The 18077-nt window shown below is 36.5% G+C and overlaps 1 protein-coding gene across 3 annotated transcripts; it reads left to right on the plus strand.

Annotated features, from left to right (window-relative positions):
* The first annotated feature begins 1239 nt into the window (after positions 1-1239).
* Positions 1240-12730, plus strand: slc52a3-2b (solute carrier family 52 member 3-2b). 3 transcript variants are annotated; one of them, XM_067400306.1, is made up of 5 exons: positions 1240-1458; positions 2200-5671; positions 6793-7871; positions 11628-11751; positions 12049-12730. In XM_067400306.1, exons 3-5 carry the CDS (start codon positions 6847-6849, stop codon positions 12259-12261), a joined length of 1362 nt encoding a protein of 453 aa, XP_067256407.1. In that variant the 5' UTR covers positions 1240-1458; positions 2200-5671; positions 6793-6846; the 3' UTR covers positions 12262-12730. The 3 variants fall into 3 exon arrangements, with proteins under 3 accessions (XP_067256407.1, XP_067256387.1, XP_067256397.1); XM_067400286.1 differs by lacking the exon at positions 2200-5671; XM_067400296.1 differs by lacking the exons at positions 1240-1458; positions 2200-5671 and adding an exon at positions 1468-1659.
* The last annotated feature ends 5347 nt before the right edge of the window (positions 12731-18077 follow it).

Genomic DNA, 18077 nt, shown 5'->3' on the forward strand with positions numbered 1-18077 from the left:
TGGTCATTGCTTCATTCTTTCTCTCCCTTTGCCTCCGCAGAGGAGGAGAGGCTTCATTTCCTTTGCCCTGTTCAGGCTTTAAAGGCATATATGCGGACTGCTCTGGCCAGTGGTGCAAGTCATCTCAGTTATTTGTGTGCTTTGAGACTCGCTGCAGAGGGTTTGTCTCCTCTAAGCACAGGATTTCTCTTTGGGTGAGAGACGCGATTTCATGGCTTATGAGATGCGGAAGCTTCCTTCACCTCTGGGCATTAGAGCTCACTCTACTAGAAGTGTTGCATCTTCTCAGGCTCTTTTTGGTCCCTTTGGAGGACATTTGTGTTGCGGCAGGTTGGTCCTCCCTGCACTCTTTTATCAAGTTTTATAACCTGGATTTGGACACGGTCCCTGGTTCCCGGGTTCTTTCAACATGAACTGTTCGCCTTGGTCCTGGTTTGAGTCTGGTCTGGTTTTAAAAAAAATGATGAAAAGTTCTTTGGGCCAGATCTGGCAGTTCTTAGGTTAGCGTGTGTGGTATATCGTTCCCATTGCGTCATCGCTACACAGCATCTTCTTCCCTATTCTAACATGTTCTCTGAATAGGGAACAAGATGCTACATTTGCTGCCAAGCGAAAATCCGAGGGGGAGATGATGCCTTCACTCTATCAAGAGTGAGTGACGTAGCGCTGCAGAGACGGCGCCTGCACCATCAGCAGTTGGTGTGATTTTATACAGGTTCAGAAAATCAGCACTACCCAAGGGCGTTTCCCCATACCATCTTGTTCCCTATTCAGAGAACATGGGTTACGAGACGTTTTTGTTAGTGTTTTAATAAACCTAGTCATGAAAGTGTACTCTCTTTTATTTCATTCATATTATCTGAAATTATTATTAAAAAATATATATATATACTTTTAAGATTTGAAGTATATTACAAGTGCAAATTAAAAGCAGTTAAGTGCACTTCTGCTAAGAGACACAAATTATACATGTGTTCCTCTCAAAACCATTGTTTAATAAAAGACTGTGAGCTTGTATACTGTTTACCCCATATTTAGGAAGTAAAAAAAAATACTTTTAATTGTTGAGTGGGTGTTAAAGGATCATTTCAATGTCAGTTCAGATTCTGTCATGTAATAAGCTACACTTCCTGTTTTAGATCAACGTCAAGGTTGTTATGAGAGAGGGAGAGAGAGAGAAGGGGAGGGGAGGGGTTAGTTGCGTCATGCTTACATTTGCTTTCCCTGTTCCCTCTCCGACAGGCAGTTGAGCACATGGTTTTGAATGTTAGCCCACTGGGATAAAGGACCCCTGCTTCTCACAGCTCGCGCCTGCGTGGTCTTATTACCATCAGGTGAATATCAGAGAGTGAGAGAGAGCCAAGGAGCACACAGGAGTGAAAAAAACCCAGCTCAAACTCACATGCTAAAGGCTGTTGAAACTGCTGTCAGAATGTACTGAAACTTCAGGAGAATCAGGTGGGATGTATATTTGTGTAGCTTTGGATTTATCCATGAGTGTTTTTTGTAAACCAATGAGCCAAAAAGAGATTCAAGGGCATTGGAGAGTTCGTAACCACTCACAAACTGGTTATTGTGAATGAGGTGAATTATTCAATCAAGCAGAAGGAAATGGTTGTGTCATAGAACAAGAAAGGTCATCACAGTGAATATACAAAGGTAATTACAGGAACTGTTGGTGTAGTATTATGAGTTTATAAGTAATCTGTGTTGTTGTATGGTGTTAGTACTGTAAGTTTGAATAGAGAAGGTCATGTGACATCTCTGACAAATGTGATTTCAAATAACAAAATAGCACTGCAAAAATTCAAAATGAGTAAAAAATGGGTCTTGCTAAAGCCAAGTAAATAGAAAATATTATATTTTAAGTGTAATGTATGTATGTAGTTATGTATGCTATTAGTAATGTATGCTAAGGATGGGAATTTGCATAACTGTTCACAAGCACATACTATATGCCACACACAGTCTCCATAGAGCATGTGCTGATTTTTTTTACAATGCAGTCACCTCTCTGTCAGACAGCAGTTCAAATATACTTTGAACTTTCTATGCTGTAGAAAGACTGGTATGTTTGTTGTTGTTGTTGTCTGTTTTTTTAGGTTTAGTATTGGCTAATTACTGATACTTTTGACTAACACATGTAGAATTCCGATTCTATACATCTATACCAGGGATCATCCTCTCTTTTTTTTTCAGCCCAAGGACGTCTTAGTAAAAATTACGAGACTGTGAAGGGACCCGCTGTTGCGAAGCCACTAAAAGCCATCCAAACTACTTGTCATATATTATATTTAAGTATTTTTTTTTATAATGTGGGAAGGATAATTAGTTTAGCTTCATATGTAAATTTGGTTACATTTAACTAAATAACTTGAGTCAAACTTGTACATAAACTGCAGGGCTCGACAAAAAGGACTTTAGTGAACGTAAACAGTTAAGAAAGAAAACACAGGTCAGTATAGTGGAGTCTTAAAGTGACAGCAGCCTAATATACCTGTTGCGGTTTGTGTCATTAATGTTAAATGTTGCGTTTACACCATGTCTTAATTACAGTAGTCTCGGGATGACACATGACGCTCTATATGGAGCTGTTCACGTCCTCGGACTGGGAATTATACATTTCTATAGCAACACTATCAATGCTTAAATGAATCTGCTGCTGTCAGTTGGTACAGCGGTCACATGGTACAAAATGGAGTTCTCAGAAAACTCCTATCTTACAAGCTGTAATTATGAGCTCTACAAGGACATGAATGCTTTTTACAAATTGAAATCACGTAATTGCGGTAATTACAACATGGCGTGAACGCATCTAAACACCTGAACCAGCTAATCAGGGTCTTCAGAACCGCATACTCTGTCTCATTTCGAAGGCTGCGTCCTCCGGAGATTGTGTTTGTCAGCCGCATATGTCATAAAGAATATACAACAGTTTTCAGATGTGCCTATGGATATACCTGTAACTCATGCTCTGTTGTCTGATCTTGAGCCCTTTTCTTTATCCATGCTTTCAGATATTGTACGTAAGCTTACCTCTAGATATTGTTCCCACAATGTTATTAAAACAAGTTATTGAGTGAAGTCAAATCTGGATAAGAATGTGTTGTGCAATTATAGACCAGTCCCAAAGCTTCCTTTTTTAGCAAAGATTTGAGAAAATTTTGAATCCTTCCTTACTGACAATACTATTGAAGTTTTTCAGTTCCAGTTGGTATCACACACAGTTTCTGCCAATCTCAATCTTTTAATCTTGAGTACCTATAGAGTAGTAGTGCATCCTTTATATCTCCAAAAAGTCTTTTGTTTTATCATATTTTTAAAAGATACATACGCTGTACCGAGTCTTTCCGAAAACAGCCGAGTCCTGAGAGCGGAGCTAAAGAGTCACGAGCACGTGGAGCTTTTGCGTAGCGATCGTCTGCAAGCTATCAATGGTCAGCTAAACAAATGTATTTAAACACATACAATAATACACCATCACATTATCCCTGAGGGCTCAAGCAGCCACGGAAAAACATGAGATATTCTCCATTAATTTTAACAAATAACAAAGTAATTGCAACTATCCGTTGCTATGGTTATTTTAATAACAAATATCGAGAGCGCATCAATGTAGTGCGTGAGCACAAAAACTCTCAGCTTCACTTAACGTTGGGTTCTCTGGGCAAAGTTATCTTTCCCTCACAACCGAAAACACACTTCTCTGGAGACATTGTTGATTTTGTGAAGTCCTGTGACCTGTGCAGCGCTGCCGACGACTTCCGTAAAGCCGAACGCGCGTTGATGGGCATGCTCTTGCTCTCTCTCTCTCTCTGGTCGACATGTGCGCACACTCCCTTCCGGGGGAAGTGCCTGTACAAGGCATTCCGACCGTTATGATGTCACACAGCCCCATACTCGAAAAAAACGTTTATGAGGATTTGGAAGTATTTTTAGCTCAGAAATACTCTGTCATACATCCAACTCGTGTTTTGAAACTTTAGCCATGTTTAGCATGAGAATGCCACTCTTTAACAGTGTAAATAAGTCAGAATACATGAAATAGCATCATACCCCCCCTTTAATGACTCTTTGAATTTGAGGTTTTATTTATGATTGTGTGTTGTATTGATATAGAATTTGAATTTGATGTTACTGTAATTTTGCCTTGTCCCATGTACAGCACTGTGGTCAATATTTGTTGTATTAAATGTGCTTTATAAATGAATTGATCTTTGAACATAAAGGATGTCTTATTTGAGAACAGTTAAAATGTCTTATTTAAGAACAGTTGCAGCCTTCGACAGGAGACACAGGAAACTAATGGAAACTTATAGGCTGGTTTGTTGGAGCTAAACTCTGCATGAAGGTGGAGCATGATTGGGCACCACTGCTTTACAATTTGTAGTTAAGTGCGTTTGCCAAGATATTAGTTAGCCAACTATTGTAGGTTCTGTTGTTGTCAACATTTCCCAAAACCATCGTTCCAATGAACATTAACAAACAGCATTGCAAACTTGTGTGATTGGAAGTGCAGCTCTTGACTTGTGGTTAGACAAGTAGTTAAAAAGACAAGGATTTAAATCGATCACTCTCTTGGGCACAAAAACCAACCTAACATGCAGTACAATCAGTGCCGTTTTTTAAGAGTGTCTGTGCAGAAATGCATAAGGAAACCCCGGAGTATGACATACGATGGAGACGGCCATTTAAACATCAGATAAAACAAAACAACGGCCATCAAAAATAGTGAAGTAATCCACAGATGCCATGTTCATTACAGCAGCATCTCTGAGAAATTACTTTGTGGAGAAAGCTGTTGAATGAATGACCAGAGAGTAAAGTGTACACCAATTACTGCATACTGCATGTTTACATGATTTTTTTGTTTTTTGTGCACATGAACTATGAAATCTGGCATTAATTGCACTAGTGTTGTCAAAAGTACTAAAATTTAAAAAATGTGATGCTTTGAGCGCTGTTGAGCGGATTCATAAATTGACCATTGTGTTGACACGCTCAACAAATATGTCCGTGATTGGCTGCAATGATCAATGCTTCAAAATCATGTTGTAAATAGACATCAATGACGCTCTTCACCAAGCGCTTACACAGATACACACGATCCACTGATAGATGCCTGCTTTCAAACGCTCTCGCTTTCAAAAGACTTTCAAAACGCTTTCAAATTTAAACACTTCTATGTGCTTTCAAACTCTCCCATGTGTTGATCATTGTATCAATCACAGACATATAGGGTGAATTCAGTTTGACCGGGACACATTTTGCCATTTAGATGACTTTAAAAAAGTGTTGCAATCAAGCTGAAATTCACCCTATGTTGAGTGCTGAACACAATGGCCAATCAGAGGTGTTAACGAATCCGCTCAAAGGGTCACATTTTTAAAATTTGTATCGCAGTCGGTACTTTTGACAACACTAAATTGCACTGTGTGTGACGTCATTAACAACAGTCCTATTGTTGAACCAGCGTGGTTCAAAGTCAAACAATGAAAGTTACTGTGACTGCTATTTATTTTCTCCAGCAATGCCTGGTACCATGGTAGTTAAGCAGCGAGTTACATCGTTGTACGGGAAACACACCCCTGGACCATAAAACAACTGAAAAAATCCCAGATTTAAATTGAAGGAGGGACCAGAAGATCACAGTGATTTTTGACTTGGCCCAGTAAGCAACCACCTTTAATCACTCAAAAAATCCTAGCAACTAGAGGTCGACCGATAGTGGATTTTACCGCTTACAATAACTAGGTTGAGCGACACTGGCCGATAACCACTTAACCAACAGATAGTTTTTAAAATGGATACTAAATGAAAACAAACAAAATACTTAGAGTAAACTAGCACTGAACCATGAAAATGTACTGTACATATTAAATTAACTAAATAGCCTATATAAATATCAAAGGGATAGCTCACCCAAAAATAAAATTTGATGTTTATCTGTTTACCCCCAGGGCATCCAAAATGTAGGTGACTTTGTTTCTTCAGTAGAACACAAATTATGATTTTTAACTAACTTTTTACTATAAGAGTAAAAAAACATGCACAGACAAATCCAAATTAAACACTGCGGCTCGTGACGACACATTAAGACACGAAACGATCGGTTTGTGTAAGAAACCTAACAGTATTTATATCATTTTTCAACTGTAATACACCACTATGTCCTACTGCCTTGAGCATCCGGTGTGTGAGGTCTGAATGCACTCTGATGCCGGAAGTGATCGCTCGCACTTATTGACATATACACGCGAGAGATCACTTCCGTCATCAGAGCGCATCTTTTTCAGACCTCACCAACCGGATGCTCAAGGCAGTTGGACATAGTGGTGTATTAGAGGTAAAAAATGTCCCGTTCGGTTCAGTGCACAGTCTCACGTCAAAACAAACTCGAGGCGTCAGTGATAGTTTTTATTTCACCTCTAGAGGCCGCTCTTGTACTGTATAATGATAGATGACTCTTCTCAGCTGCTCCAGCAAAGGAAGCAACCCGAAAAAATTTTGGTATGGATTTTTGCCAATAACCGGTACTCGGCAGCACTCTAACAACCACTCAGAACACCTTAGCAACCACTAAGCAACAAGCCACCCAAGCATTGTGGCATGGAGCGCCACTCACATTCTCTTTAATGTTATACACCATAATGTTGAAGTACTGTTGTTAATATCTCCTTGCTTCATTATAGTATATGTATAGTTTTCTGACATCAAAACAGTGCTTGAAAGTCAAAGAAATGGAGGGGCTATTGTAAAACTAATCACTTTACCTGTACTCCCATCTTTCAGATAACCTTGAAAAACCAGTTGCCTTTTGGACGTGTGGACATCAGTGCCCTCATCATGTCATTGTTCACACATGTTTTGGCCTGCCTTTTTGGCATTGGATCATGGGTGGCCATTAACGGGATGTGGGTGGAGCTGCCTCTGATTGTCAATGACATTCCTGAGGGTTGGTACCTGCCCTCTTATCTCACAATAATTATCCAGATGGCCAACATTGGCCCTCTCTTCATCACGCTCATGCACCGCTTCAGACCGGGCGTGCTGGACGAGCGGCCCGTTATCTACACGATTGTGACAGTCGGCGTGGTGGCCACCTTACTCCTGGCTTTCCTCTGGAACCTCAAAGTTACTTTTGCAGATGGTGAACATAGCGCTGCCTTACTGTCCCTCAGCTTCCTGCTGTCTGTTGTGGACTGCACCTCGTCCGTCACCTTTTTGCCCTTCATGATGCGTCTACAGCCTCAGTACCTCACCACTTACTTCATTGGAGAAGGTCTAAGCGGTCTGGTCCCAGCGCTGGTGGCTCTTATCCAAGGTGTAGGGGTGGTCCACTGTAAAAATGCAAGTGCTAATGCGAATGTTAGCATTGGGAACTTATCCTTCAATGGAGAACTAGAGGCACACTACCAGCCAGCCAACTTCTCCGCTCAGGGTTTCTTCCTTTTCCTCAGTGTGATGATGATGGTGTGCCTGGGAGCTTTCCTGTTACTCAATCTCCACCCAGCTGTGGCACGGGAACACAAGAGCAAAGGTTATATTGATGATTCTAAGCGGGTAGAGAAGATTGATATAAGTCAATCCCCGAACAGTGAGACTCCAGAACAGAGACCTATGCTGGATTTCACAGAAGGCTCAGTGATAAAACGACGCAGCTCATTTGGAAAAGGAACCTACAGCAGAATAGAGCTGGTCTTCATTTTTGTAGTTCTGGCCTGGGTCAATGCATTGACCAATGCAGTCCTGCCCTCAGTCCAGTCTTACTCATGTTTGCCGTATGGAAATCAAGCCTATCATCTTGCGGCCACTTTGTCCTCAGTTGCAAATCCAGTGGCATGCTTCATTGCCATGTTTGTACCAATCAGGTGAGAACAATAATAATAATAATTTAATCATTTATGTGTACGCTAGTGTACGCACACAGTTGAACACACATCCTTGCAAATTATACTTCTTTTGACTGGTACACAGGGGTTCAATGTGCAGTTTTGAGCAATCTCTCTCCACAGTTTACAACCAATGTAAACATCTTTGTATTATTTCATGCTAGAGTTGTACAAATGAGGGTACATTCTAAACTCTTTGCACAATCACTGATGCACTGATTTATATGCTTGACAACATTATAAACAGTATAGCTAGATCTAAAATCTGGAGGATCACTTGTATCATTGTTATATTGTCATTTTGCTTAGCCATCAAAATTTCTCTGTGGTAAATCATGTGGTAGATTTTTCCCCTACGCACCTGACTTAAAGAATCAAATTTCCTGATAATTTACTCACCCCCATGTCATCCAAGATGTTCATGTCTTTCTTTCTTCAATTGAAAAGAAATTAAATTAAGGTTTTTGAGGAAAACATTCCAGGATTTTTCTCCAGTGGACTTCACTGGGGTTTATTGGGTTGAATGTCCAAATTGCAGTTTCAGTGCTGCTTCAAAGAGCTCTAGATGATCCCAGACAAGGAATAAGGATCTTATATAGAGAAACTAAAGTTCATTTTCAAAAAAAAAAAAAAAAAAAATGTGTGTGTGTATATATATATATATATATATATATAATATACTTTTTAACCACAAATGCTCGTCTTGCACTGCTCTGTGGCATGAACAATGTAATCACGTAGGAAAGATCACGCGTGAATTAGGCGGAAGTACTGATCCAGTGTCTTCAAAGCAAATGTGCAAAGACAAAGTCAAACGCTCTTTACAAAAAAAATGGTAAAACAACAATGGACAATTTTGAATTTGGAGGAGAGAATGAGATGGCGTTTTTTGCCCTACCTCAATACCTCCGCCTACATCATGCATAACCTTTCCAATGTGATTACGCAATGTGTGGCATAGTGCAAGACGAACATTTGTGGTTAAAAAGTATATTTATATTTGTGGTTAAGTAATTTTTATTTTTTTAGAAAGTGACAGATCATTTCTCTAGATAAGATCCTTACCCTTATCTGGGGTCATGTAGAGCTCTTTGAAGCTGCACTGAAACTGACATTTGGATCTTCAACCCGTTGAACCCCAGTGAAGTCCACTATATGCAGAAAAAAATGTCCTCAAGTAGGAATATTTTCCTCAAAAGCCTTAATTTCTTTTCGATTGCAGAAAGAAAGAAAAACATCTTGAATGACATGGGTGAGTAAATTATCAGGAAATTTTAATTCTGAGTGAACTAATCCTTCGTTTACCTGGGTCGTCTCCTAATTGACGCCCCTAAATGTCTCCTAATTGATGCTCTATAATTATAAGTCGGTCAACATCTTGACCCTTTTGAACACTATATGCTGCGCAGTAAATAACCCAGACAAATTTCAGCAAATGTCCTTGAATGCTTTTAATCACGGCTGGGAGAGTTCTCATGACAATCTCAGAGAATCTCACCACCAAAAAAAAAAAAATACAGCAGGTTTTCAGGTACATCATCACACAGTCAAAATAACATGATGTATTACTCATTATCATCAGTCTAATATGATTGGTTAGCTTCCACCTTCCTATTACTGGCAAAGCAAATTTAGATCAGAATCACTGAATCACAGGATCATCAAAATCACAAAGTTAATAGTTTGTTGATTTCTCAATATGTCATGGGATTATTATACACCTTTATATCTGGATGCTGTCAAGCTTAAAAAAAAGTTTCCATTGTTACAACACACAACACTTTCAGTCTTAGTAATTACTTTTCTATTCTCAAGAGTTAATGGTTAAGCCTTTAAGGAAAAAGAAATGTTAGTTAATTATGATTAGTTTTAAGAAATCCACCACAAGCACTAACAACACGACAACAATTTACTAATAAATCCAGAAAAGAAAAAAAACTTTGCTTTTTTTTTTTTGTGTACAGTCGACAACATTGTCAAAAACGATCCCGTTCATATGGTTTTGCGAAAATGACTAAAAATGGTATTGATTTAAAAAAAAAACGTACACATTGAATCCCATTTTCAAAAGTTTGTGTTTTCAGTCCCCCAAAACGCTGTTGTCGTGTAAATGAACGGCCAAAACGCAAATAAAGTTTTCTGGTTTTAATTGAAAACTGTGTCAAACGGCCTTTAAGGCATTACTGACATCACAGTATACATCACAGTATACATCTCCGCCTGTATATTGTAAAAAGAAACAGGGACGTGCACAGACATTTTGGGGGGCAGGGGCTCAAGTGGAAAAAAGGGCACTTCTCATAATTATTTATTTAAAAAATAATGAACCCTTAAATATATTGACAACTTGGACTTCCCTTACACTCACACAATTGTTTTATACTCCACAGATTTCTACAAAATAATCATTTCACACAAAGATCATGGTCTTCTTTAGTATTCACTAGAGTTTATCACAAGAGCAGACAACAGTAACTATTTTCAAGTAGCTATATATTTAGAATAAATGACTGCACCGAGGAGAGGGACATAGTTTTACTATTATGTACTGTTTATTTTGCACAAATCAATAAATTGTTTTAATTTTTTTGGTTATTTGAATACTTCTTTCATGTAGTGGACAATTTTAAGATTTTGGTCTATTTTTGCTTTAATATCTTCTTTTACTCTAATGGGAAGAACTTAACCCTAACCCTACACATTTAGATGGTGTTTGTTTTAAGCCTACTACCATCCGTCTGTTTGCATCTGTAGATTTATTCTAAATTAACCAAAATAAGCTAATCTGCATATTTAAACACATCAAGAGTTTTTTCCCCTGAAATGTTATAAATATATTATATATTATAACAAATGCCTGCAGAGGGCGCCAAAAGCGTGCTGATTTTTGTTGTTACACTGCACAGCACAGCACGATCAAATCCACGTTTAAAGCCAACCACCATAATTAAAAATATATTATTATTTAAATTATAATATTTGGCCATTATATAAATAATATTTTTTTGATAGAAATGCTACAGCCACTGTAATTTCTTCAACAAGAATATATGGTCATCAAACATGCAAAGACAGAGCAAGGGTTTAAACTTTTATTGATGTATTATCCTGTGTAAGCATAGATTTAAGAATAGCATTATGTAATGCTGTATTATGGTTTTTAAATAGCTTTAATAAATCGTGCATCCTTAGAAAACTGTCTAATAATGCTGTTCATGGATGCTCCTCTTCTGGTATTGACAGCCCTACAGATATCTTTACCATGGTTCAAAACGCAATACATAGCACATTAAAATAATTGAAATTATAATATGACATAAATTTCATTAGTATCAAATCAGGCAGATGTGTTGATGGTGGACAAACTATTAATGCAGCGTTAAATGTATTAATAATCTGAACTCGACAAAGCCGACCTGATATATAGTATTTTTTTATTTGCTTTGTTCAGTAAACATATTTGTTTGACAGGGAAGCTGTACGTAAAGAGGAATATATATTCATTTATTTATTTATTTAAAAAAAAAAAGAAGCACCCCAGAAAAAAGGGCACTTTCTTTCGAGGAAGAAAAAGGGCAGGTGCTCAAGCCCCTTTTTTGTCTATGTGTGCACGTGCCTGAAAAGAAATGAATTTGACTAGAAAAATGTATGCAACTATTCTGTTTCCAAGTAATGTTTGACTGGCTGACATGTTTTTGTTATACAAATTTATCTAACTTCCTGACTATGTTCAAGGTCTCTGGTGCTGATGGCGCTTCTGACAGTGACGGGCACCGGGTTTGGAGCGTATATAATGGCCATGGCAGCACTAAGCCCTTGCCCTCTGCTGATCAATCATGACCTCGGAGCAGCTCTCATTGTAAGGCTCACACACACAAACACACATGCTTTCCACTGGTGATAGTTGTTCCATATTGTGCAAGCATTCATTTAGACCTGTTAATGTGACAGTAAAGTAAATATACTGGCACTGGCATTTACCTTGTTTTAAAGAATTCAAAAGGGCATCTAATTGTAAGTTACTACTCTAACTACATTTGTTAGAAATTCAACATATACAAGATGTACAGTGCACAGTACTACATACTTCAGCACAAATGTAATGTGAGGGCAACTACGTCACATAATTTCCATTTTCTCTTTGTCCCTTCTTTAGGTCATAACCTGGGTCATATTTGTGCTCACTCTGTCCTATGTGAAGGTGATTATTGGAGTGATCCTGCGAGATGAAGGCCACAGCGCCCTCGTGTGGTGTGGAGCTGTGGTGCAGCTGGGCTCTATGTTGGGTGCCCTGTCAATGTTCCCTTTGGTTAGCGTTTATGGACTTTTCCAGTCAGGAGAACCCTGTAAAACCAAGTGTCCTAAATAAAACCAATCATTATTCTGATAGATTCAGAGTAAAGTGAATTAATGCCACACAAGGTTGAATAATACACAGATATCTGACCGCACACATTTTTCCATTATACCTGATTTTTTTTTTTTTTTTTTTTTTTGCATTAACTACTTGTACTGTTCCAACAACTATTTAACTATTGTCATTTAGTTCAAAGTACTGTTACATCACAACAAAACAAGCCTCATAATGGGCTGTGATATCTGGCACTCCCTTACAGTTACAGTGTAACTTGTCAATTATAGCATTTTTTGTTATATTTAAATGTTATACTTGATATGTTGTATTTTAATATCTTATTGAACTCCGAGGTTTTTTTTTTTTTTTTTTTAAAGAATTGGACAATATTTATGATTTTAAGACATGATGCCTAAGAGATATAAAGCCTTGACAATCCTATTTCTTTCTTTTTTTAATTTGTATTTTTTATTTACAAGACTGTATGAAGTTTAGAAAAAAAATAAATATTTGTTCTCTAAGAATTAAGTAAAGTTGGTTATTTCTGTGAAAGGTAATATCAGTCTGTCACGTCATGTAATCAGCTCATCTGGTATATATTTTAGTAAAGAGGTTCTCAAACTGGAAAACCTCAGAGAGACATTTTGATAGGCGTATGAAATGATTTATTACCATCAAGGAAAAGTGAGCCTACATACATATCAGCAAATGTGACAGGAATTCCTATTTCTATAAATCATCTCTTCATAGCTCTTATTGTATTACATTTTCTCCCAAAGCAGCTTTATAAAGACAGTGGTCAGATGGAACCGTGATTTTGCCAAGTAAGACATGTTCCTGGATCAACATATTTTGTCCGAAAATTTAGTCCTAACCTTTTCCCAACCCCTAAACCTAACCCTATCCATAACTTATCCCTAAAATCAGAGGGAAGTGATAGTTGAATAACACTGTTGTGGAAGCACCTAACCCAGGTTGTAAGCCTAAACATGACATAAAGGGTAAACTTGTCCCTCAAATCTGATTGGTTGATTGGAATGTTGTTCCAGGATCAACAAAGATGTTGGTACTTTGTGAAATCACGTTCACCATGGTGGGATAATGGCCCATAGCAAAAAAAAAAAAAAAAGCAAAAAATGCCTAAATCTTTACCTTCCTTCTCGGACATGCTTTAATGAAATTTTGGACAAACACACATAAACCATATGCAGAATTATTAGGCAAGTTGATTTTCTGATCATATTTTTTTTTCCCAGGCACATTTTACAAATTCCAAACCACATCAATCTTACTAACTACTATTAATTTTGTATTTAATAAATTATAAGTGATATATATAATTGTTCATGAAGGCTGGAAATGGAAAATGCCTTATATATTCAAGTTATTAGGCTGGTTTTCTTTTACAGGCAAAATGAGCCAAAAAAAAGAGATTTAACTCAGACTGAAAAGTCAAAAATTATTAAATTCTCTTGAGAAGAATGCAATACCAATGCAATACTAGAAATTGCAAAGTTTAGTCATGACCGTTGGACAGTGAAATGCTCATTGGGTCAGCGGGGTCATACAAAAACAGCTGGAGAAGAAAAGACATGTTAACTGCAAAATAATTAAGAATTAAGGTGAAGAATTAAGTGTGAAACCATCAGAAACCCTTTAGTCTCCAGCGCTACCATTTTCCAGAACTGCAACCTACCTGGTTTCTCCAGAGGTGCAAGATGTCAGGATCTCAGAGACTTAGGTTAGCTAAAGAATCCTAAAAAATGACCCCCACTTAATAAGAATCACAAGCTGAAGTGTTATAAAATACTTAAAGACTGTTTTTTTTATCGGTTTTATAGACAGACAGATTGAGAGAGACCAGCACCACATCCTCTTGTACAACTGTTTGAAGAATTCATCTTCCAGAATCTGGCAGTAAGTTTTGGAAGATCATTTTTACTCCATCTCTTATCCTGAAATGTCTGTCTTGCAGATATGGAATGATCTTCCAAAACTTACTGCCAGATTCTGGAGTGGGGGTCATATTTCAGGACTATTTAGCTAACCTAAGTCTCTGAGATCCCGACACTTTGCACTTCTGGAGACTCCAGGTAGGTTGCAGTTCTGGAAATTGGTGGCACTGGAGACTAAAGGATTCCTGATGGTTTCACAATTAATTCTTAACCTTAATTCTTTTGCAGTTAACATGTGTCTTTTCTTCTCCAGCTGTTTTTGTCTGACCCCACTGACCCAATGAGCATTTTACTGTCCAACGGTCATGCTTAAACTTTGCAATTTATAGTATTTCATTGGTATTGCATTCTTCTCATGAGTATTTAATAATTTTTGACTTTTCAGTCTGAGTTAAATCTCTTTTTTAGCTCATTTTGCCTGTAAAAGAAAACCTGCCTAATTATTCTGCACACCTGAATATAAGGCTTTTTTCATTTCCAGCCTTTGTGAGAAATTATATATCACTTATATATTATTAAATGGGTGGTTGACATATAAGCCTGAAAAACATTTTTTTTTTTTTAAACTTCAAATATTAGGCATAAAAAATATTGAGTTGTGTTGTACTGACTCTTGAATTTCCAAAAATAGTTGTGGTTTTTTAGATTTTGTATTGGAAATTGGATTTATTCACCAATTTGTTGCATTTGTGCCTAAAATTGTCATATGGTGTGACATAAAAGTTATTCTATATAAAATGAAAATGAGATATACTCTCCCTACGTAACTAACTAAACCATAAACCTTTATCATTACTATCTTCAGATTTAATTTTTTTTTTTGGTGCAGATCCAATATATTTTGTATTATTTTGTAAATCATTGTGCAAAGTAAGACATACCTCTTCAGCCTTTCCAGATATTTTAGATTAATACTGACAAACTCTGTTATAAATCTAACAAAATGCCTGTGACTCTTGCTGATACTATTTCTCTTTTGCTCCATTGACTTTTTTATGATTTATAACAAAAAAAGTAATTTTATTGTCACAATTCTGAATGTCACACCAAATGATATAGTGTCACACTATATGACGAACTGAAAAAAAAAGTGTATTTTATATGCATTCATCTTTCAATTAATTCAATTAACATTAATAGGACTAAAAATCATGAAACTTACTATCATCATTTTAAAACTTTTAAGATTTTATTTATGAAATATGAGTAAATCAAACTCCATATCATGTCAAGAAACTTCAACATGAACATTTTAAAATTAGAGGACAGTGTGTGTGTTATAACTGTTAAACAGTAAAAAATATCAATTTACAATTAGCCGAATGTTTTAGATTGAAAATTCATAGACTATTATAGTATTAGTAAAAACAGATACCCATGGGATAATAACAGATTCACATGGGATCTTTAAACATCAGTGGAAGTTGAAAAGGTATTAAGAGAAGAAACAAAGAGGAAAACTCAAGGCATTCAGTGTGCACTCCCTTCCTCCTTCAAGAGATGAGAAAATGATAGAGATGTGGAGAGACACATAAAAGATACAGAAAAGAAAAAATAATTGAATTGAGTCTTTCCCTGTACTTTTGTGTCCTCTCTTTACTTGACATTTCCGCCTGACACAAACAAAAAATTGCATCTTTTAATATGCAAAGTATGGCAAACATGGTGAAACATTTAAATTAAGTATACATTTGAAAAGCAACACATTAAAGGGTTAGTTCACCCAAAAATGAAAATAATGTCATTAATTACTCACCCTCATGCTGTTCCACACCCGTAAGACCTTCATTCATCTTCAGAACACAAAACCTCTCAAGATCCATAAAGGTACTCAAAACATATTTAAAACCGTTCATGTGACTACAGCGGTTCAACCTTAATGTTATGAAGCGACGAGAATACTTTTTATGTGACAAAAATAACAAAATAAAGACTTTTCAACAATATCTAATGATTCATAACACTGCTTCATAAAGCTTCAAATCTTGTTTCGAATTAGTGATTCACGTTGCATATCAAACTGCTAAACTGTTGAAATCACATGACTTTGGAACTCCAAACCACTGATTCGATTAGTAAAGCTCCGAAGCGGTGTTTTGAAATGGGCCATAACTAGATATTGTTGTAAAAATGTCATTATTTAGTTTTTTTGTCACACAAAAAGTATTCTTGTCACTTCAAAACATTAAGGTTGAACCGCTGTAGTCACATGACCTTTCTGGATCTTGAGAGATTTGGTGACATTTCTGGCTATGAGGGCCTCACTGAGCCATCGGATTTCATCAAAAATATCTTAATTTGTGTTCCGAAGATGAATGAAGGTCTTATGGGTGTGGAATGACATGAGGGTGAGTAATAAATTACATTATTTTCATTTTTGGGTGAACTAACCCTTTAATTGGATGGGTAATTTAATGTTCACCATTAATTTATTACAATATGTTTTGATTATTTATTTATCATCAAAAAAAGGGGTATGTCATATTGTGTGACAAATGTATCATATGGTGTGCCCTGGAAAAAACAGTCACACCATATGACGTTTTGCTCAGTTAAGATAATCTCTCGGTTAACTAAAAACAGCTAGCTTATACTTGGCACGTAAATTGCCACATGACAGCAATGATTTTTAAGAATAAATGAGTAAAATTTGTAAAAAGTGTTTCATTTTTATGCAAATAATGTCACACCATAAGACACAAAACTTTGACCACTAGTGAGCTAATCAGATACAGAGCTTTTTAAGTAAAAATCAAAAGTCAGAACTCACCTCATGACCCTCCAAACCACCTTAAAGATGACAATGCAACGTCCTGGTTGAGTGTGGACCTCTGCTTCATAATGTTGTCCAAATTATTGCCCGTTCAACATATAGATTTTAATGTCACACTATATGATGCCCATTTTACGGACAAAATGTATTTGGCCAGAACTTGCTTAAAAATCATGCACAGACATCAACACTTTCTTTGTTCATTAAAAATGCCTAATTCTGTTATTTAAACTGTAAATCTATCAATTATTTATACTTTGCTGAGATATATTGTCATATTAGTAAAGTGACACATAGCCCGGACAGTCACACCATGACAATTTTGATGTTTAGATCAAAATTTGAAGTATTGGTCTTCATACACCAACTAAAGCTATGGTACGCTGTAGTAATATCTTGTTAGAGGAACAACATAAGCATATAAATTTAAAAAAAAAAAAAACATTTTCTTTAGTAAATGACATTATGGACAGGTAGAACTGTATGTCATGTCATCCACCCAAATACAAAATTATTAGTAGTTTTTAAGATTGATGTGGTATGGAATTGGTAAAATGTGCCTGGGAAAAAAACATGATCTAAAAATCACGGTGTACAAACAAAAATCAGTTGGCTATATATAATGTTATAATTATAGGTGACAACCTAATTAATTACTCCAATGTTAGACAATTTGTAAACAAAAAAAGAAGAAAAGAAATGACTTACTATTTTCTAAACTATTAATGCAAAACACCAGTGTGATCACGCTTGGGATACAGTCATTCATAAAACTTGAGTTTTCATTAGGGCCTTAAGTTTTCTTTTTTTAGAACTAGTATTTCAGCACACATTATTGTTACATATAATGAGAACATTTAGTTTACGCTCTTTCTTATATGGAATAAGCTGGCTAAAGTATCATAAGAATAAGTAGGCTTGCTATAGCATGGGGATGGGTGGGTTCTTTTGTACCTTTTTGAAATATGATTCTTGAAATGTTTTGAGGAAGGAGCTGATAGGGGTTGGTAATGATTTGCAAAATAAATTGATGGTCATGTTTACTTTGGCGTTAGCCTGTTACCTCGGCTGGTTGTAACATCACTGAGCTACATGTGTTAAAA

The sequence above is a fragment of the Chanodichthys erythropterus genome, chromosome 2 (assembly GCF_024489055.1).
Source record: "Chanodichthys erythropterus isolate Z2021 chromosome 2, ASM2448905v1, whole genome shotgun sequence".
NCBI lineage: Eukaryota > Metazoa > Chordata > Actinopteri > Cypriniformes > Xenocyprididae > Chanodichthys > Chanodichthys erythropterus.

Excerpts from the sequence above, each read along its gene's own strand:
- slc52a3-2b (XM_067400306.1), top strand. The coding sequence starts at position 6,847 with ATGTCATTGTTCACACATGTTTTGGCCTGCCTTTTTGGCATTGGATCA. Across the intron at positions 7,872-11,627 it reads GCCATGTTTGTACCAATCAG|GTCTCTGGTGCTGATGGCGC; the intron begins GTGAGAACAATA and ends ACTATGTTCAAG. Across the intron at positions 11,752-12,048 it reads ACCTCGGAGCAGCTCTCATT|GTCATAACCTGGGTCATATT; the intron begins GTAAGGCTCACA and ends TCCCTTCTTTAG.